This window comes from Thermomyces lanuginosus, assembly GCF_041956635.1.
Source record: "Thermomyces lanuginosus strain ATCC 200065 unplaced genomic scaffold VTN49scaffold_36, whole genome shotgun sequence".
NCBI classification, from domain to species: Eukaryota; Fungi; Ascomycota; class Eurotiomycetes; order Eurotiales; family Trichocomaceae; genus Thermomyces; species Thermomyces lanuginosus.
The window spans coordinates 298,601-318,817 of record NW_027192370.1 but is presented as its reverse complement, the minus strand read 5'-3'; the positions used below and the strand labels follow the sequence as shown (position 1 = coordinate 318,817).

General features: G+C 53.7%; 8 protein-coding genes across 8 annotated transcripts; 4 read left to right on the top strand and 4 right to left on the bottom strand.

The window, feature by feature from the left end:
* Positions 1-182: 182 nt before the first annotated feature.
* Positions 183-1,661, bottom strand: VTN49DRAFT_5900 (uncharacterized protein; the record flags this gene model as incomplete). Its single annotated transcript, XM_069414009.1, has 5 exons — positions 183-669; positions 727-1,266; positions 1,321-1,408; positions 1,466-1,540; positions 1,613-1,661. The coding sequence occupies 5 exons, from the start codon at positions 1,659-1,661 to the stop codon at positions 183-185; spliced, it is 1,239 nt and encodes a 412-aa protein (XP_069266124.1).
* A 1,210-nt stretch (positions 1,662-2,871) lies between these two features.
* VTN49DRAFT_5899 (uncharacterized protein) lies at positions 2,872-4,143 on the top strand (the record flags this gene model as incomplete). Its single annotated transcript, XM_069414006.1, has 1 exon — positions 2,872-4,143. One exon carries the CDS (start codon positions 2,872-2,874, stop codon positions 4,141-4,143), a length of 1,272 nt encoding a protein of 423 aa, XP_069266123.1.
* A 210-nt stretch (positions 4,144-4,353) lies between these two features.
* Positions 4,354-7,195, bottom strand: VTN49DRAFT_5898 (uncharacterized protein; the record flags this gene model as incomplete). Its single annotated transcript, XM_069414005.1, has 3 exons — positions 4,354-4,971; positions 5,029-7,034; positions 7,096-7,195. 3 exons carry the CDS (start codon positions 7,193-7,195, stop codon positions 4,354-4,356), a joined length of 2,724 nt encoding a protein of 907 aa, XP_069266122.1.
* Positions 7,196-7,936: 741 nt separating this feature from the next.
* VTN49DRAFT_5897 (uncharacterized protein) lies at positions 7,937-8,720 on the top strand (the record flags this gene model as incomplete). Its single annotated transcript, XM_069414004.1, has 3 exons — positions 7,937-8,057; positions 8,379-8,486; positions 8,647-8,720. The coding sequence occupies 3 exons, from the start codon at positions 7,937-7,939 to the stop codon at positions 8,718-8,720; spliced, it is 303 nt and encodes a 100-aa protein (XP_069266121.1).
* A 7-nt stretch (positions 8,721-8,727) lies between these two features.
* Positions 8,728-9,753, bottom strand: VTN49DRAFT_5896 (uncharacterized protein; the record flags this gene model as incomplete). Its single annotated transcript, XM_069414003.1, has 1 exon — positions 8,728-9,753. One exon carries the CDS (start codon positions 9,751-9,753, stop codon positions 8,728-8,730), a length of 1,026 nt encoding a protein of 341 aa, XP_069266120.1.
* An 873-nt stretch (positions 9,754-10,626) lies between these two features.
* On the top strand, positions 10,627-11,404 carry VTN49DRAFT_5895 (uncharacterized protein; the record flags this gene model as incomplete). Its single annotated transcript, XM_069414002.1, has 2 exons — positions 10,627-10,925; positions 11,107-11,404. 2 exons carry the CDS (start codon positions 10,627-10,629, stop codon positions 11,402-11,404), a joined length of 597 nt encoding a protein of 198 aa, XP_069266119.1.
* Positions 11,405-11,581: 177 nt separating this feature from the next.
* Positions 11,582-12,160, bottom strand: VTN49DRAFT_5894 (uncharacterized protein; the record flags this gene model as incomplete). The annotated part of the gene is made up of 1 exon (XM_069414001.1): positions 11,582-12,160. The coding sequence occupies one exon, from the start codon at positions 12,158-12,160 to the stop codon at positions 11,582-11,584; it is 579 nt and encodes a 192-aa protein (XP_069266118.1).
* A 2,239-nt stretch (positions 12,161-14,399) lies between these two features.
* VTN49DRAFT_5893 (uncharacterized protein) lies at positions 14,400-19,283 on the top strand (the record flags this gene model as incomplete). The annotated part of the gene is made up of 2 exons (XM_069414000.1): positions 14,400-14,457; positions 14,533-19,283. 2 exons carry the CDS (start codon positions 14,400-14,402, stop codon positions 19,281-19,283), a joined length of 4,809 nt encoding a protein of 1,602 aa, XP_069266117.1.
* Positions 19,284-20,217: the final 934 nt, after the last annotated feature.

The window sequence follows — 20,217 nt, the reverse complement described above, 5'->3', positions numbered from 1 at the left end:
TGTTAGTTATGCTTTGTCCCCAGATGATGAATGGTAATAAAAAAAAAAAGAGAAAAAAAAAAAAAAAGAAGAGATTCGGTCCTGAAATAAATGGAGAAGCAACGATGTCTAAGTAATTTACACGATCATAATAACGCCTTAATGAATGTCACTGAACGGGAATAAAACGAGTCAATATCGTATCATGCAAACAATGCATCATCCCCAACGTGGTGCTGCGCCGCCGACGGTACAGGCACCCCACGTGTCCGATCGAGTTTCGAGCTCAGCACACTCTCCAGACAATCTCGCAGCTCAAAGTCCTCGATGACGGCGCCGAAGCCGTAACAGCGTACCTTGGCGTGGAGTGTGTCGATGATCGTCTTGATGTCCTCGCGTGTCAGTGTATGATAGAGTTCATGGTTTTTCAGGCTCTGCAGCGCCATGATGGGGGTGACTTGTCCGTCGGTGATGAGCTGACGGCTGAGGTTGAGAAGTTTCTCAAGATTGGCGGTGGGGAGATCGTAGGTTTGGTGCGGGTATTGATTTGTCGGGGGTTGGTTGTTGAGGTGGCTTGGGGGTGGACATGAAGCCATTAGCGCGTGGCCGGAGAAGAAGGATTGCTTCTCGACGTCCTCGACGGACCAGCGGGCGAGCATTTCGGTGTGGTCGCGGCAGGGTTCTTCGAGGCTGGATGCATTGTCAGTTGATGAATTCTTTTCCGTTGAGAAATGAAGGAGAACGTACGCTAGGATAAAGTCAACTTGAAGATGGGGATCCTCCTCAAAGATGCCGGGAAGAGGACTAATTTCATTCCGGTCGTCGGTGTGACTTGGAACATTTTGCGCATAAGGAGAGGTAGGACTTGGGGAATGGAATTGCTGCTGTTGTCCGGGAGCCGGTCCCGGTGGTGGTGGTGGGTTACTGAGAGGGGTTGGAGGCGTAAAGGTTGACGAAGGCGACGCTGAAAATCCCATAGTGGAGCCATGGAAGCCCGCCGACTGCGAACCCGTGGTGCTCCCTGTAGTTTGCGACGGTGGTGCCGCCGGCACGGGACCTAGTTGTCGCTCAAACCGTCGGCGCTCGAGTTCTGCCTCGAATGGGATGCCATGGTCCTGCAGAATCGATCTCAGGAGTGCATTCTCGTCCTGCAGGCTCGCGATATAACCTCGCTGCTGGTCCAGCTCTCGGTTCTTCTCTGTGATGTCGGCGGTGTACACCTCTCGCAAACGAGATACTTCAAACTCTAGCATTCGAATATATTGCTCCTTCCGCTCCCGATGTGTTCTGATGTTGAGATTAACACTTGCTCAAGACGTTGATGGATGCTGACCATCGTACCTTTGTGCTTGCCGGTTAAGCTCCTGTCGCCGAGTAAGCGCCGGCTTGGAGTCCGGCTTGGGACCTCTGCGTTTTGCCGGTTGGCCATCTAGGTCGCATTAGCGGGATGCTCAGATTCAGAAGAATGTTGCGCGATCGCACCAACCTTTGGTGACCCTTTGTGTGCTCAATAACTTGAGAAATCCAAAGTTGAATTTACTTAGATCGGGAGCATATTGGCCTGAAATCATCCACATCGCCCGTCAGCTCAAATCGTCCAACTTCTCTCCAGGATCGCAAAGTGAACTCCTACCGGGCGCATTAGCACCTCCGCCCTGCGGATTCTGGCCCCCAGACGACATGATTCAACACCGCAACGATTAACCCGCCCCAAATTGTTCAAGGACCGGAAAGAGGAGTGGCAAATGAAAACGATATGGGAATGTCGGGAATCGCCGTATTTCCTTTCGAATCGCCTGATCTGTCTGAATGTGATCGAGTAGTTCACTGCGAGACTTGCACAAAATGCGGTCCTGATCCCATGCCGGTTCTCTCGAGTACCGATCGGTTCGGCGGACTGTTGCGCCGGGCGGCTTCAGCGGACGGCCCGGTACAGATGAGAGTTACTCAGGTGGTGTGCGGTGCTAGTAGGGACAAACCGCCGGGCATGGGTATGAAAAAAGGTGTCTCTGATCTGCAAATAATTATGGACCTGGTTTTAACAGTCGATGGATTCTCGACTTCATTTTGCGATGGCAAGACCAGTCATTTGGCATTGTCAGTTTTGGGCTTAGGGCTCCAATCGACTTTAAGACGGAGTTAACTGAGGGCCGATTAAGTTTGAAAGTTTTCCCAATAAAGTTAAGCTCATACTAGACTGGGTTAGGACGGCACCGAGAGAAATTGATTCTCTAGCCGGGATGCGTGCGCCTCTCGCCTTGGCGGGGTTGGCGCAAGCCTCAAGGCTTAAGCCTCACTTGATTAACCGCTTAATCTCGGTTTCAAACTGATGATCTGGAGGAGGCGAAGAAGAGCCAGGGAAGACGGCATCGTCAAAGACTCATATGACATTGATATACCGGGCAGTTGTCTGGACAAATGGGGATGCTTTTCGACCAAAAACTGGACCTGGCCAACCTTGCTTTTACCCAATCCCCGTCGGCAGAAGACATCGGATTGTCTTTCGACAAAGTCTTGTCTTCTCCGTGGAGACAGTCTTCGTTTTATCCGCGTGGCCTAAGCCGTCAAGGGTTACTGTTGGAATGCTCGAACGGGCCGCCGCTGCAACTCTGGTAGCGAGTGAGCCGCAGGGCACGGACACCCCTTCTTATCCCGGTTTAGTGCCAAGAGGTATGAGTCAACCATGATTGGCCACAGAGACCATTTGGCCCTTTGGCCCACACCCTTCGAATCTAAACTAAACGGCAACTGTTGTAAACCCAATTGTAGTCACGTGATATCAATTCAATGAATGTAAACGCCGGGATTGTGGTCATCGTTCAAGCAATGTTCCACATTAACAGCATGGTGAACCGTACACTATGATGCCGTCTTTGCCAGGCAGAAGGTCCCATGCACGATTCCGAGATTCTCGTCCACATTGCGGCACCCAGCGGCGCAAGGGATGACGCCAAGTACCGTGCCCAGGTTGCGGCAATCCTCAACTTTGATGTCGTGTCCAGACAACCGATCTACCCGGCAGAGAATCACCATGGGCCGGAAGGCAGCTGTGCGGGAGATTCTCTGGTGTCGTCATCCGCGTCAGTGCCCGGCGGTGTGGATATTGGCGTGATCCGCGAGTGCCCGGCGAGTGGTGACGTAGTGGAGCTTTCGCAGTCGGCCTGCTTGTCGGCAAAGGCCGACAACGGGCCCATCACCGCCCCGGGGATTTGTACGGGGGAGCAAAAGGGCCAGTCGTCTCCCATACCGGTGCCGGTGTCAGTACCGGCCGCCGCCGAGTCGGGAGCTGCGGCTGTGGCACCTCGGCATCGTCATTGCTCGGATGCTTCGCTTGATTCACCCGTGAGCGTCATCCCGGACTCTCAACCGCAGTCAGCCGTGACGACGTCAGGGAATCAACAGCTGACTCAATTGAGCCGGCGAGAAGAGGGCAGTGCGGATGATTCATCTCAGAACCACAATGCAGCTCCGGATTCCGCACAGCCCACCCATTCAGACAAGAAATCACCACCACAGACGACAGAGATTGTTCTTCAAAACCGAACCTCCAAGCCACACCGTTCCAAACACACTACTACTTCCCTTCTCCAAGCAGCCGATGCCATCACCCTTGACAAACTACCCCTAGAAATCCACCCCGACTCCCCAAAAGTCTCCGACCAGAAGTTTCAAACCCACATCACCCCAACTCTCAAGGCACTTGCGGAACGCATGAACCTAGAAAAACGATACCAGCCTCTCGGACAAACCCGTGCACCGGCCTCGCTGGAACGAGGCTATTGGCTTCTCAAGTTTGCCGTGACTGATCCCGACCCTGGCCTTGATGCCGACGAGAAGAATAGGCAGGGACCTAATCATTGGCCCATGTCCTTATTCCGTCGCTTCTGGTCTTTTCTCGTAGCATTTATCACGGGGAATCGTGCGGGATGGGGCACGTGGTGTATCCTGGAGTCTGATGATGATGATGATGGATCTTCACCATCTGGTCCTAAAAATGGTGATGATAACTGTCGCCATTACCGTCTTTCATGTAAGGTTTACTGCTGGGGAGAAATCGTGCCGCACATGTATATTGTCCTCTTCCTCGCCACAGAGCGCCGGATTAAGAAGATGGGAGCTCAATGGAGGGATGGTGCGGATAAAGTAGTGGTGCAGATGCCTTGACTACGATCGGGAAAGCCTGATCACTGGGATGAAGAGCATGAGCAATTGCTATTGTATCCTAAACGTTGCATCCTATGATGTTGTAATAATACACTCCAGTTCCCTTCAACCACTCCATGCATCCGGATCCAAGAAAAAAAAAAAAAAAATAAATCGCCCGGATAATAACGCAAGATGCTCAAGACCTTGAAAGATGTAGAAAAGAAGCAATCAATAGTTCAACTCCCCACTCCCGGCTCCACCGACAGCATCCAAATCCTCATAACTCTTCAGACTGCGGCCCTGGACCGCTTCGCGCGGGCCCATCGCTTGCTGGCCACTGCCTCCTCCCATGGCGTCTGGGAAGTTTCCACCACCGGCAGCGCCGCCCGCTCCGGGAGGATAAGCGGCGCCCTGGCCGGGTAGACGACCGTTCGGTCCAAACATGCCAGACATACCCCGGACAGGGCTCAGACGGCCGTTGCCTGTTCCGCCGTGTCGATTCCCACTGCGGCGATCGTAGGGTCCTGACCGGTGACTGTATCGCCCACCGGTCCGTCGAACGGCGCCAGCCGAGTGCAGGCCAGTGCTGTCTCCCGACACGACACCGCCATGGTTCCAGCCGGATTGGCCAACGCCCATATACCCGGGCATCTGGCCGCCAGGAACACCATGGAATTGGCCCGGAACCCCGTTGTTGAGGTACGACATGTTGGCCAAATTGAACCCTCTCGGTGTGCCCGCCGGTCCATGTCCGGGAGCAACAGGGAAATGGCCATTGCTGCTCGCATCTGATCGCGAGGGCGCGATATGCGCTGGATCCAAGACATATTCATTGACCAGAGCCAGCTGCGCACAAAGTTAGCAGAGGAAAAACAATGCAATCCGATCTTTGAAGCAACGCACCTCTGACTTGATCTTTTCGAACCATTCAGTGTGACGTTTCTCAACGTGTTTTCGCCAGTAGTGGTCGGCTTTGAACAACTTCGTGCACTCAGGCACTTTGCAGCGAAACCGGGCCTCGTCTTCCTGCTTGACGTACTTGGACAGCTCTTCCTCCAGAGCCTCGTCCACAGGCTTGCCGCCAAGCTTTCGAAGGTCCGCATTTTCCGGCTCCAGAACTTGAAGGATCTTATCCTCGAAGGTCCGGACCCAGTTGTAGGCGCGCTGCAATTGTTGCTCGGCTTTGGTCAGTCGCTGTGGGCGTTTTTCAGCCGCCGGAGAGCTGCCTTCCTCGCCTTCTTCGCTCGGCTCTCGCTTCTTGACAGGGAATGGTTGGCCGAGCGCGCTCGCCTTGGCCACTTCTTTGGCCTGCTTACTGAGGCCAGACCGTGGCCGGCGGAGATGGCCGCCCGGGCACTTGCGGACCAGTTCGTGGACCGAATCGCTTTCAAACACGCAGAAGAAGCAGAAATTGTACACTCGACGGAGATATTCCACCATCAAGTCCAGCTTCTTCTTCTTTGCCAGTAGTTCCTCGTCATCCACCTCGTCCTCATCCATTCGCTCCGACTCAGCGCCTTCCTCTCGCTCACCGTCATTGCTGATGCCCGCATCGGAGTCTTTCCGAACACGAGGGGGCGCCGTAACCGGAGGTCGCAGCAACCCCATCGAACGGAGTTCCTCCACACGTGCATCGATTTTGGAATACCCATCAGCGTCGTGGCCGAGTTCCGCATCCAGCTTTGCAACAAGCCGCCGTGCCAGTTCGAGGTCACGCTCAATCCGTTCCGGAGCAGAGAACAGATCCCAGAGGGCCTTCTTCCGTGGCTGAGCCGGAGGCACATGGATGCCGACATGACAAACGAAGTCGCCATGAACGGGATCGTGTATCGTCTTGTCATTGACAGCCTCGAGCGCTTTCTGGGCAGTTGATTCAGCAGACGCCTGTTGAGCGGTATCGACATCTGCCATCTCAGCCTCCTGTTCTCGACCATCTCCTCTTTCAATCAGAGAAGGCTGCTGGGCGGCAGGATGAAGCATAATCCAGCCCATCCGATGAAACTTCTTCGATGGATTGGGGTCGCTGAGACTAAGCCATTTGAAGCCTCCATCCTGTTCACCAAGGTGCTCTTTGCAAAACTCTTCAACCTTCTCACGGCTAACGTTCGGCGCTAACGTCTTGATCAACAGGGCCGGTTGTGAAAGTGCTTCATCACGCAGATCAGCACCTCGGGCTGGCAACAAATCTTGAACGCTCTGAGTTTCCCCCACAGCCGTGGTTTCACCTTCCTCTTTCTCGATGATACCGCCAGCACCATCGCTCTCACTCTTGTAGATTCCTTCCAATGTAAATTCATCGAAAACTCCTGCATCAATATCCTGCTTCCATCGCTCATACGCTCCGAGTCGGAAGTCCATCAAACGACGCCTCAGGGGATCTCGGACTTCTGGAACGTAGCGTTCTTTGAACCATTCTTCGTTTCGATGTTGTTGCACGAATTGTCGTGCCATCTTCATTTGCAGCTCCACCTTGTAGGCATCATAATCCGCTTGAATCAGGGCCCGTTCCCGGTCACGATCCTCTCTAGCTTCTCGCTCCCCCTTGACACGATCTGTCGGCCTGCGACCGCCGTGTTTTTGCCTTTCCTTTTCTTCTTTGATCGCTTGTTCAGCGCGCCACCACTCCGCAAACCAATTGAACCCAACTTGGAAATCGAGAGTTAGAGGGTTAGGCAGGGGGTTTGTCGGGATAGGCCGTTTGACGGGATCTTGACCAGGCACATACCGGTCAATGTGGGCGGCTGGCGAAGGGGGACGTCGTCGCTCATCACGGTCTCGCGCGTAATCCCGGCCAGGTCCGTAATAGTCATCACGGGACCGAACGCGATCCCCGGGCTCATATCGATCAATCAAAGGGGGAGAACGAGAACGGCCACGGCCGCCGACGGGACGTCTGCGATCTTGCGATGCTGAACGTTCCAATGGAGCATTAGAACAAAGCCATACGGACGTCATTCGGGACAAGCATACCAGGAGATCGCCGGCGATACGAGTCGCCCGTGGCTCGAGTCGAGTACGGGTCACCATTGTGAGCCCGATCGGGTGAGCCATACCCATTGTAGGGATCCATCTTTGAGGTCTGATCCGTCGAATTCCCGAGATTCCCGCGCGCGATGGTTTCCCGTAAAGCTATCGCTGGGGTCTCTTCAAGGCTGCGATGCAGTCGGAGCTCATCGATCTCGATCACCGGTCAATCGGACGGCATCAATCGAAGGAAGGGACCGATCAACGCTGAGAACCACAACCGTGAGCATTAGATAAGATCAGAAACTAGATAAGATGGGTGGGTAAATAAGTCTAGGTGAGGAGGTAGAAAGGAAAGTCAGGACAAGTGGGCAGTTTGAGGGGCAAGCGCCTGGGCTGCCTATCGTGGATATTGAATCCGGCTGGACCAAGGACGGTCCATGGCCGACCAAATCATCTTGCGGAGGACACCTCGGTAGGCACACTGTCCCAACTGAGGGGACAGACGGGGATGAGAGAACAAGCGAGGAGTCTGGCCCGATGGGCCATGACTGAGCTGGCTGGAATCCGGGGCATCCGGCGCCTGCGACAGACGAAGCGAGATGCGGGGAACAATGGTCAAAGGGCACAATAAAAATAACGAAGCAGGGAAGTCAAAGACGACAAAGGGATTCGAATGAAGGCAACGAAGAAACTGGGGGAATGGGGAATAGCGAATCGAACAAGAGAGAGGCAGGGCAAGCAGGTGAGGGAAATAAGAAGAGACGAGAAGGGTAGGCGACCTACGAGAAGCCCAGAAGATGAATGAATGAAGTAGAACAGTGCGCAATCGAGCGCAACAGAAGAAATGCGCGTGCAAGGCGCTGGACAGAAGCGACTGCGGAGCGATGAAGCTGGAGAGCAGAGGACGGGGACCTGGAATGGGTTCCCAGCTGCCGTCACCGCCGAGCCGCGCTTTTCCGAAAGCGGTAAAAGAGACCAGTGAACGGTTGATTCGCCGAATCATGGTTTCGACGCCTTGGATTTGAGGCATCGCATCGGGCTGCTCTGATCTCATCGGCCCGATATTCCCATTTTCTAAAGCCAACTGGCGTCTAACGGATTGAGGTGGAAAAAAAGAACACCTCCAGCTAGAAAAAGACTACACAGCGTGCCCTGAGAATTGAGTTGAAACGTTACGGCGATTCCTTGACATTCCCAATCTGTAACTACCAGTGATGGATATTTTCTAATCCCAACCCGAAGCCCAATATACATCAAGACTGCTGTGCAAACTGATCCTGCATGAGATGAAAACCCTGGACGGCATCCAAGTTCATACAGGCAACTGAGGGTCATGTTCGATCAGCAAAATACAAGGCAACACATCCTGAACGCACCGTCTCCCAAGGACATCCGTATAAACAGGTCATCAAGGACATCAAAAAAGGGCAAAAAAAAAAAACACAATCACAATAATACCTACACAGCCTGCTTAGCAAGAAAAGGGGGGAAGGTTAAAAACAAGTAATCAAAGAAAACCTGATCGAGTCATCAAAGAACAAATCCATTAAAAAGACATGGAACAACAAATGCAGCCACATGAGGGTATCATGGAAATCGGTGCGCATCATAGTCATCAGAGTCTGTGAAACAGTTTCAACCCTCTTGCGAAGGTTCTGCTTTGGTGGTCACCTCACCTCCCTCATTTGTTTCCGTCTTGGCCTTCTTTGGGGGCTGATCGGGGTCTTCGTCAGCGCCAGACTTCCGTTTCTGTCCCGATGAGTTGCTCTCACCGGCTGTTTCATTAGCCGCACCGTCCCCGCCTGCTGCCTGCATTTCCTGCTGTTTGGCCTCCTCGGCCTTTTTCCTCTCCATCGCCGCCACTTCATCTGCGGTCAAGAATCGACCTCCTGGCCCACGGGGTCGTCGCATGGCGTGGTTATGACGCGACTCGTGCAAGTATGGCTTCCGACCCTTTGAGGTCAACCGCAGCTGCTCCTCCAGCTTCTGCCGAGCCACACGACGCTTGAGAATCCGGTGGAATTGCTTGGCATTGACGTACAGCGGGGACTCCTCCTGCCCACCACTCGCCACACCTTCCGTCGGTTGGGCCTGAGGGACGGTCCCCTGCGGTGGTGGAGGCATTGCCGACGGCACCCCTGGGCGGCCCACGTGGTTCACCACCGGCTGCGCGTTGGGGACGTGCGGGCTTGCCACGTGCTGACTCATGCGACGCGGTTGCTGCAGCTGTGAATTCTGCGGCATCTGGACTTGCGACTGCATGGACGGCATCTGTCCCGACACTTGGGTTGGAGAGCGCGGATGACGATCATTCTTGACCTGGACACCTGCCATGCGCGGCGATCCCCGAGCACCTTGGCCCATCTGCCCCATTGAATCCTGATGCATGGTCGGATAGAACTGACCGGACGCGGCCGCCGTGGCCATGGCAGCCGCTTGGGTCGGAGAAATGCCATATTGTGGTTGCATGGTCGTTGCGACACCGTAAGGCTGGGCGAAATTCATCGGCTGGTGCGCATTCTGGGGCTGCTGGTAATGGCCCTGCGGCATTAGTTGCGAGGCTTGGTGGTTGGCGTGCCCTTGCGACATGTGCGGCTGGGGATTCGTCGGCGAGGTCATGGAGCCGGCATTCTGCGCGGCATTCTGATAGGGAGTCGCCATGTGTGGATGTTGTTGCCCGTGTGGCTGTTGATATTGTGGGGGGTATTCCATGATCCAGTTGACGGGGCCGACGCCTTTCGTCGGAGCGCGACGCGCGCCGCTAATAGGCCTGGTGGCCGGGAAAGCCCGAGGATACTAACAGACGCGACAATGAGCCGCGCAACTTCAGAGACGGGGCGGGAAAGAGCGTCACCGCTTGCTGGAACACTGATTGTTAAACTCGGGGTGGCACGCGAACCCCGGGCGATTGGGCTGCAGGCGATTATAGAACCTTGTCCTGTATGTTGTCGTCAGTCCGCCGTGTCCACCAACGGGCCGCCGCGTTGAGAGACGTTGTGCAGATGCAGTGGGGAAGGTATTGCAGCGCGCTAGACGGCTAGTGTTGGGGGTGGAGGGAGGGGCGTGATGGATGAGTTGGCATCGGAAGCAATGTAAACAATGTACACACCTTGCTGTTCCGCGTTTGGGCGCCAACGGAGCTTGGACGGGGGAGTTGGGGGAAAACAATGTCAAAACGTTGCAGCTGTCGCAACGGCAATGCGACGACAACTGGCGGTCGTAGAGCAAGAGACGCGCCTAGCTCTATCGCGTGGAGGCCCGATCCAGCGCTTGGCTTCGGATGCAGGCAACCTGGAATCAAGCCGGGATGATCGATCGCGCCGTCACGGGAGACGCGAGGGATTTTGGGGTGACCTGATTGGGGGACGAACGGGGATTTTTCTGTCCCCTTGTTGACTCGCTTTCTGTTCCGAAACCTGTGGCCCGTGTTAGATCACGAACCTGTGGACAAGCTCCGTCAACCCAAATCGGATGGCACGAGTGGATAAGGCCGCGAGAGGTGTGATAGGAGGAAGACCACAACGCGTCACGACCATGGGCTGCGATTGTTTTGGGGGAGGGGCAGTGGTGCTGACTCAGCAGTCCGATGCTGAGTCAGCACTCGATCCAAGCGGGCAATGGCGTCACCGGATCACAGCCCCCTCGGCGCTCCGGCCGCCCATTGGCACCCAGTGCGCAAGTCGCGCTTGCGACCGTGCCCAAACCGCCCGCTCCGAGAAGGCTGAATGGATCGGTACCCATCGAGATGAATGTTTTTGTTCCCGCAGCATCCATCATTTCAGAAGAGGATCATCGAAGATCCTCTCCCTGAAACTGCGATGGCGCCGCCCATGGTATGACTAGCTGTGGTGTGCATGGATTGGAGGAGAAACGGGAACAATGTCGGTAGAGAAAAAAAAAATAGATCGCAATCCACACGGACTCGCATCATGATGTATGATGATGGTGTTTTGGTGTCTTACTGGGGAAAAAAATGTACCGTGCGTACCTGAACTAGGATTTGCTGATCCTTAGGTTATGCCAATCTGCCCTGGCCAGCTGGAGGGAGTGGTTGATGATTGGCCGCAATGGCGGTTTGATGATTGGATTGCAGGAGGTCAACTCCTTAGAGTGGGCGGAGGAGAAAAGGAGGACAAGAAAGGATGATAGGAGGACTGGCAAAAAGTCACTTTTGGGATTGGATGCGGCGCAAGGGGAGACCGATTGGGATTGGAAGAAGTGGCAGCGCAGCAGCCAACGAGAGGAGGCAGAGAAGAGAAGGGCTGGGCGAGCAGAAGAGCGGACGATGGGGCATTTGTATTGGGTGCTCTGACCAGGCGGAGCTGAGTGGCTCCGGCTGAGCCTTTGAGCGCCATCTGCGGTTAAGCGGCCCCTCTTTGCACACTTGGACTGCCCAACGGTGGTTTTGCACTTTTTTGCGCGCACCCAGCACTAACCCAATCGCGTAAGCGACGCAGAGACCATGCACCGTGGCCACGCTCGCAGCTCATCACATGGTACGCTGGGTTGGGCCGTCTACGCAGAGGATGATGACGATGATAACCCCCCAGTTGCCCGAAATCTCTCCCACGATTCGCCGTGACACCGCGCGGATGAGACGCTGAGCTGGACTGGCCACGCCCATTTTTGCGCACCAGAGGGAAATACGACGAGGAGACAAGGGCAGACCCCCTTTGCGGGAGCCCGCCAGGTTCGGAATGAAATAACGCCGGCTCCGAGATGGAGCCTTCGAGAAATGTGACTGGTCAGGCTGCTCCCTGGTAATAAAAATGACCAATAACATGCTCATCCCGCCCTTGGACGCCTTGGCTATCAAATCAATTGCAACCCTGATGCGCACTAAAACGCTAGCGTATCTTGGCCTTTTGCCACGGCGCGTGCCGAGCTTTTTCCGCACTGTATTTGCAGAAATCGTGTGGAATTTGAAATACGCCCCCCACGATCGAATCATCGGTCGCAGCGGCCAGCGCTCACAGCCAAGGGTGCGCAGTGCATCAGATGGGCGGAGAGGACTGGTTTCATTGACGTCAGATGGACCATTTGGATGATGGAGGCGATCGAGGATCATCGAGTTCCAAAAGAATGAGCTGGCAGCCCACCAACAGACACCCAAAACGAAGACATGCCTATAGCCTAACTGGGTTAGTCTATGCATGTCATTTGCGAGACTGACACGATAAGGAATCTTAGCCTGGGTGTTGTGTACGTGGGTTGGCCGGACGGACACGGCTCTCGTCCCCGGCTCGTTTTCGGCCGAGCGTCCAGTTCTTGGGAGCACGAGTAGCTCTTGAAGAGTCAGTCGTTTGACAACCGATCAGAATGTTGTATTAATTTGTACGGAGTTCTCGCTAGCGATAGTCTACCCATCAGGATCCGATCCTTTCTCACATCCACACCGCAGATCAATCGCGGGCCTAAACGCGTAATTACGATGAGCGCCGGCGAAAGAATGGACGGCGGCGATCAATGGGTAGGTAATACTGACTGCGGAAGTTATGGAATGTCCTTCTGTCACAAGACTCAGGACGGTCTCTAACCCTACCCACTACGTTTAATGGTTCACGCTCCTCCGTACAGTTCAACTGTCTACACCGAGTTCGATATGGCCCAGGTTGAGTGGTTCTGCCGGGAACTACCTATCATCAACACTTGCGCGAGTTTATGAACTTTTTGCTTGCTCTGCGTCGACAACGCCGATGCTTCTAACACTGGATATGATCCTCGATCATTGAGCCGGCATCGAAGCATAGTTCCTACGGAAATTGTTCAATTCCAACATAGCTCTGTGTGTGAGCACAATGTACTGTCGCTATTGCACCCAATCTGCAGCGCAATGGCAGCAGATCGCCCTCGCTTTTGATGCCCACCGGCAACCCTCCCTCAGAGATTCACTCTTCGAAGCCATGTTATTTTCCGGAGTACCCCCTACCCTAAATCAAGACGAATATATCTGCCCAGGTCCGAACGACCTTGACCGATTTGTCCAATGCTGCCGAGCACAAATGACGGCCGGAAAACGTGTCATTTACCATCGAGCACGCTCCTGAGTGAGTGATGTAGGGCCCGATTATCTTGGAATGTTATGGCAAGAGAATGAGTCGTTCCCCTCCAATCATGGGAACGGGCCAGGCTCTACTCCCTATGAACCCGGACAAGGGGTACATGGCCAGTTGTAGAGAGGTCAGGATGCGTGCTCTGGCACTCCGCAGCTGGGTAACCTATAGCTTGGACTCTAATCGCGTCGAAAATGCCATTGGCATGATTCGGCGTGTCCATGTTGTAAGATCTTCAGACAGGGCATCAAAGAAGAGACCTTTCATCTGTCTTAAGAGCCTTCTGATAGATTGCTCGGGTGGCACTTGCAGCTTGATTGCTCACCATACATAATCAGCATTGTTGTAATGAGAATGAATAGGAGCTGTTCGAAAAGTAAATTCTTCGTTTTTATGCTCATAGGTGCCGTGAATATTTTACATCGACGCAGTCGGGACGATTGTCCACGCGATTAATGATTCCAACCGTCATCGAGGTAACTAGCAAATATATTTTAGGCGCTGGTGGACGAGTTTCGCAGATAGTCCAGCATTGAAGTTCGGTAATTGCGCAGACACTGGATAGAATGAACATATCTATTGACTGTCATTTCAGCTACAGCGAGACCCTCGAAATTGCAGAAAACGGCCCAACACAGCTCTGAATTCTCCAATCTGTAGGGCCATTTCAGGGCATCGGGCGTCACATGATGACCGGCCGGGAGAAATGCAACAGACCCTTGAAGCTTATCTAATCAATCACCATGTGGAGCGCAAAGACGACATTCCTTGGCTTCTTCAGTTCCTGAAACCAAGGGAGACGAGACGGAGTCACTGTTGCTCTGGCTCTGGCACGCGTGCAGGAAAACAACCGGATCAACCCGATTCGACTACCCTACCAGCCAGAGTCCGCCGGCGTACGATCGCGAACTCCGAGTACGGTATCGCTCGGCGCCTTTCAACCGGTTTTTCCCTCCGCTGACGTGCTCCCGCGCGCGCGACGTGTTCATATGAAACAGTCGTCTGTTGACCGTTTCGGGGGCTACACTCATCTCATCTTGTTCGCGCATTTTCACTCCGGCTGATCCCAGGCACAAATAAGGCGTCGGATTGTGTACATTCCCAGTGTCAACGTGTCGCAACGACCGGGACTCTGAACGTGTCTATCTGCGTCGCCCCCGGTCTCCGGGAGGACGCCGGCCTTCTTTCTACCCCGGAAACCAAAGAAGTGAAGCTGTGGTTATATGAGACAGGGGACACGAATAGGTCGCAACCATGTCGGGCGGTGGAAATATCAAGGTGGTGGTGCGGGTACGCCCGTTCAACGCCCGAGGTGGGTGGTGTTGTCCTGAGAAGAAATACGTTGCGATAGCCGTGTACTGACATCGATTGCACCGGGCTCGGACAGAAATCGACCGTGGCGCAAAATGTATTGTGCGGATGGAAGGAAATCAAACCATCCTCACCCCTCCTCCGGGTGCCGAAGAGAAGGCGCGTAAAAGTGGCAAAACTATTATGGATGGCCCGAAGGCATTTGCGTTCGATCGGTCGTATTGGTCCTTTGACAAGAATGCTCCCAACTATGCGAGACAGGAAGACCTATTCCAAGATCTCGGAGTCCCGCTTCTGGATAATGCATTCAAGGGTTATAACAATTGTATCTTCGCCTACGGTCAGACCGGTTCGGGCAAGTCCTATTCAATGATGGGCTATGGCAAGGAGCATGGCGTGATCCCGCGGATTTGCCAGGACATGTTCCGGCGTATTAATGAACTGCAGAAGGACAAGAACCTCACTTGCACCGTCGAAGTTTCGTACTTGGAAATTTACAATGAACGAGTGCGAGACTTGCTGAATCCGTCGACAAAGGGGAATCTCAAGGTCCGAGAACACCCGTCGACCGGCCCCTACGTGGAGGACTTGGCGAAGCTGGTCGTGCGATCATTCCAAGAAATCGAAAATCTCATGGATGAGGGCAACAAAGCCAGAACGGTTGCCGCCACAAACATGAACGAGACATCCAGTCGATCCCACGCCGTCTTCACTTTGACCTTGACGCAAAAGTGGCATGATGAAGAGACCAAAATGGACACAGAGAAGGTTGCGAAGATCAGTCTGGTCGATTTGGCGGGTTCTGAGCGAGCAACGTCCACCGGAGCTACTGGAGCGCGACTGAAGGAGGGTGCAGAGATCAACCGCTCACTTTCGACCCTAGGTCGTGTGATTGCAGCGCTAGCGGATATGTCGTCGGGAAAACAGAAGAAGAATCAGTTAGTACCTTACCGAGATTCGGTACTGACGTGGCTTCTGAAGGACTCCTTGGGAGGCAACTCGATGACCGCCATGATTGCCGCCATTTCGCCTGCTGATATTAACTTTGAAGAGACTCTCAGTACCCTTCGATATGCGGACTCTGCGAAGCGAATCAAGAACCACGCAGTGGTCAATGAAGACCCGAACGCGCGGATGATCCGCGAGTTGAAGGAGGAACTCGCGCAGCTGAGGAGCAAACTCCAGAGCAGTGGTGGAGGTGGAGGTGGTGCAGGAGGTTCTGGCGGGCCAGTGGAGGAATCGTACCCGCCCGACACGCCGCTCGAGAAGCAAATCGTGTCGATTCAGCAGCCGGATGGCACAGTCAAGAAAATGAGCAAGGCAGAAATCGTGGAGCAACTGAACCAGAGTGAGAAGCTCTATCGGGATCTCAATCAGACCTGGGAAGAGAAGCTGGCCAAGACCGAGGAAATCCACAAGGAACGAGAAGCGGCGCTCGAGGAGCTGGGTATCAGCATCGAAAAGGGCTTTGTTGGCCTTACCACTCCAAAGAAAATGCCACATCTAGTCAACTTGAGCGATGATCCTCTTCTGGCTGAGTGTCTTGTCTACAACATCAAGCCCGGGCAGACAAGGGTTGGAAACGTCAACCAAGATACACAAGCGGAAATTCGTCTGAACGGTTCGAAGATCCTGAAAGAACACTGTACGTTTGAAAATGTGGACAACGTTGTGACCATCGTGCCAAACGAGAAGGCTGCTGTCATGGTGAACGGCGTGCGAATCGACAAGCCTACTCGCCTCCGCAGCGGCTACAGGATCATCCTGGGCGATTTCCACATTTTTCGATTCAACCATCCGGAAGAAGCTCGTGCGGAACGGCAAGAACAATCCTTGCTTCGCCATTCTGTCACCAACAGTCAGTTGGGTTCGCCTGCTCCAGGCCGTCACGACCGGACACTGAGCAAGGCGGGTTCGGATGCGGACGGCGATTCTCGCTCAGATTCTCCTTTGCCGCACTTTCGTGGAAAGGATAGCGACTGGTTCTATGCTCGCAGGGAAGCTGCTAGCGCGATCCTAGGGTTGGATCAGAAGATCTCTCATCTGACAGATGACGAGTTGGATGCATTATTTGACGATGTTCAGAAAGCGCGGGCAGTTCGTCGTGGGCTGGTCGAAGACAACGAAGATAGCGATTCGCAGAGTTCGTTTCCGGTCCGTGACAAATACATGTCCAATGGAACCATTGATAATTTCTCGCTCGATACCGCCATTACTATGCCGGGTACCCCTCGTAGTGATGACGACGGTGACGCGCTGAAAAAAGGTGATAAGAAGTCGAAACAGGATGCGTCTAATGTTGATGTTGAGGAGTTGCGTCAACAGCAGGCTCAGATGGAAGAAGCCCTGAAAACAGCGAAGCAGGAATTCGAGGCTCAACTCCAGAAGCAGAAGGAGACGTATGAATCACACATCAAAGAGATTGGTCACCCGGTTCCAAAGATCTATGAGAATGGGTTTGCTCGACTGGAGCCGCGCGAGATTGAAATTGCCAAGTCTGTGTACCGCCACTGGTCGCAGCGCAACTATGTCCGCATGGCGGAATCGATCTTGCAGCATGCTTCTCTATTGAAAGAGGCCCAAGTTATGAGTCAAATCATGGACAAAAACGTTATCTTTCAGTTCGCCATAGTCGACCAGGGACACAATATGGCGTCGGCGTACGATTTGGTGCTCAATGGCATTTCCGGTGAGGATGATGCCGCTCTAGACCAGGCGAAAAAGCCCTGTGTCGGGGTACGTGTCATCGACTTCAAGAACTGCGTGATCCATCTCTGGTCGATCGAAAAGCTCCAGCGTCGACTCCACGTAATGCGACAAATGCATCAGTATATTGACCGACCGGATTACATCCAACATTTCAAACTGGAGAATCCATTCTCTGAAACATGTCCCTCTCGCTATTCGCTGATAGGTGATGCGGATATTCCCCTCACTGCAGTCTTTGAGACCCGAGTTCAGGACTTTTCGGTTGAAGTCGTGTCGCCATACACTCAAAGCGTGATTGGAATCATCCGACTTTCTCTCGAGCCTTCGTCCGCACAAGCCCCATCGTCGATGCTGAAGTTCAATGTGGTGATGAGGGACATGGCGGGATTTGCGGAGCGAGAGGGCACCGACGTTCACGCTCAGCTATTCGTGCCTGGTGTGTCTGAGGATGCAGTAACAACGACTCAAATGATCAGCGGCTTCGACGAGAACCCGATTCGTTTCGAGAGCGTTCATAGCATGAGCTTGCCTCTGTCTAGTCCTCGGACGGCATCGATTAAGGTCTGCGTCTATGCTCGCGTCACGCAGATGCATCTCGACAAACTCCTGAGCTGGGATGACATGCGCAACGCTTCCGAGATTTCCTCACAGAAAAAGAAAACTCCTCGCATTGCGGAGAGCGAATTCTTCTCGGAAGAGCGCCATGATGTGTTTGCCCGTGTTCAGATCCTGGAGTTGGCCGAGTCAGGTGAATACCAGCCGGTCGAGGTCCTGCAGAGCAGCAGCCTGGATGCTGGCACGTACCAGATCCACCAAGGCCTGCAACGTCGTGTCGTCATCCATCTCACGTACAACTCGACGGAGAGTTTTCCTTGGGATAACATCAATAACCTGCGTATGGGATCCGTGCGTCTGCTTGACCCATGGGGCAAGATCCCAGACCAAGACATGAACACGCCGGACGTGCCATTGCGAATGGTTCAAGAGCCGATGGTCAAAGACAATGCAGACGGCACATCCAATATCACTATCATCGGCCAATGGGATTCGAGCCTCCACGGATCACCGCTCCTTGATCGTACCACGGCCGATAAGTATCGCATACAGGTGGCGCTGCGCTGGGATCTGGTTTCGTCTCGCGTGCATGAGCCAATCAACTTCGGACTTGATCTGAACCTGCAGATTCTGGGTAGAAATCACGTTCGTTCGCAGTCGATTTTGAGACAGTTTTGGAACTCGACTCGGGTGGTGCATTCGACGGTGGGCATGTTTTCTGTCGTCATCCGGCCGATTTCCGCCAAACGCGCAGCGGACTTGTGGCGCATGAACACGCAAAATGACTACGTCAAGGGCGAGGAACTTCTGACGAGCTGGTCTACGCGGAAAGTCTCCCTGGTGCGAGACTACATCGCGTCTCGTAAGCGACGGCAGCGAGCCATCGAGATCGAGGCCGCTCGCGGTGTTCTGGGTTCCGATCTTCTCACCGTTCCTTCATCGACCAGGGGTAGTGTCCGGTCCACTCCCTTGCGGAGTCAGGAGTATTCAGAGCGGCAGATGGACCTACTCCGGAGGTATCTTAGTCTTTGGACTACCCGTCAGGACCCTATAGAGGCTATTTTGGCTGCAGATAATACGGAACAACCTGGCCATGGTGCAACATCAAACCCCGACTCATCGTCAAGCACACAGTCGGATGGCAATTCGTCCTCGCAAAGTCCAGCTCGGCCCCGTTATGTGGCGACCGTCCAGACTCTTGCCAAGAACGCAACCGTGACTAAGGCCGGGTATCTATTGACGCCGGACGATTTGAACCGTCAATGGGTTCGTCGATTTGTCGAGTTGCGCGGGTCATACTTGCATGTGTACTCCGTACCTGATGGCGATGAACTCAACGCGATCAACCTTCGTCATGCACGCGTGGACCATGAGCCAGACTTTGCGCGCCTGCTGGACGGATCGGAGAGTGGCATTCCCTCTCGCAGTCGGCCGTACATCTTCGCTGTGTATGGGCCGCAGAATACGTATCTCTTTGCCACCCGGACCGAAGTGCAGAAGGTCGAATGGATCTTGAAGATCGACGAGCGCTATTTCAGCCACAAAGCGCGTGATGGTCAGTAATGCTTTCCATTCCATTCCTTTCATCCCGGCAGGCCGATGTTCCGTTTCTCTTGTTCACGACGATTGACGTTCCCGCCGCGACGGCCGAATGACTGAGCTCTCCGATTTGAGATTTTGACGATACCATTTCTTTTTTCTTCTAGCACTCTTTTTCAAGATACCCCGGACTTGTATCATGGCATTTTCTTGAAGTTGTAATATAGTGACAAAATTCATCCTGTACACATACACTCTCTTTGATAGAAGTCCTGTTGCTAGAATCCAAAATTTCATTTCTGTAGTCAACACCAAGTATCGGTTTGCGAGGTCACATTTAGATTCCAACAATGCAGGCTAGAAGGTAAACATGGGCCATAGCAGGGATCTGCAATGTTAATGCTGTAATCGTAGCAAACATCATTGGAACGGTGGTCTCATAACTTGATGACAACCCTGGATCGAGTCTTGGAAGGTTCAATCGTTCAAAGAGACGATACTGTTCGCAACTCCTGGCCAGGCCGTTCGAGACTAGTGGCCCTGACAGCGACAAGGCAGGACGCTGAAACGGACAAACCTCGGCCCGTGAGTGCCAAGAACTGTCAAGGCGCTATCTCCCATCTGTCCACGGAGTATCACGTGACAAAATTATCACGTGATTCACTCCGAAGCTTATGCGATTATCTTGCTCCTTTTGGTGCCTCAGGCGTCGATTGCCCTCATAGCAGGTCAGTTGTGAATGGCGTGTAGGAAGCTCAAGAAAATTTGTTCAAGTCGACGGTCCGGGGGGCGTTTTGAGCGTCGTCAATGCGTCCCATTGGAATTAGCCTACCACTTCTACGGATACTGTACCTAGTCACGTTCAGGCTGCTGAGCTCTCCGATTTTTCGGCGCTAAACCCACGGAAACAATCCGAGGTACCGATAGCCGGCAGTGAGGTGTTGCAGATCAAGCCGTA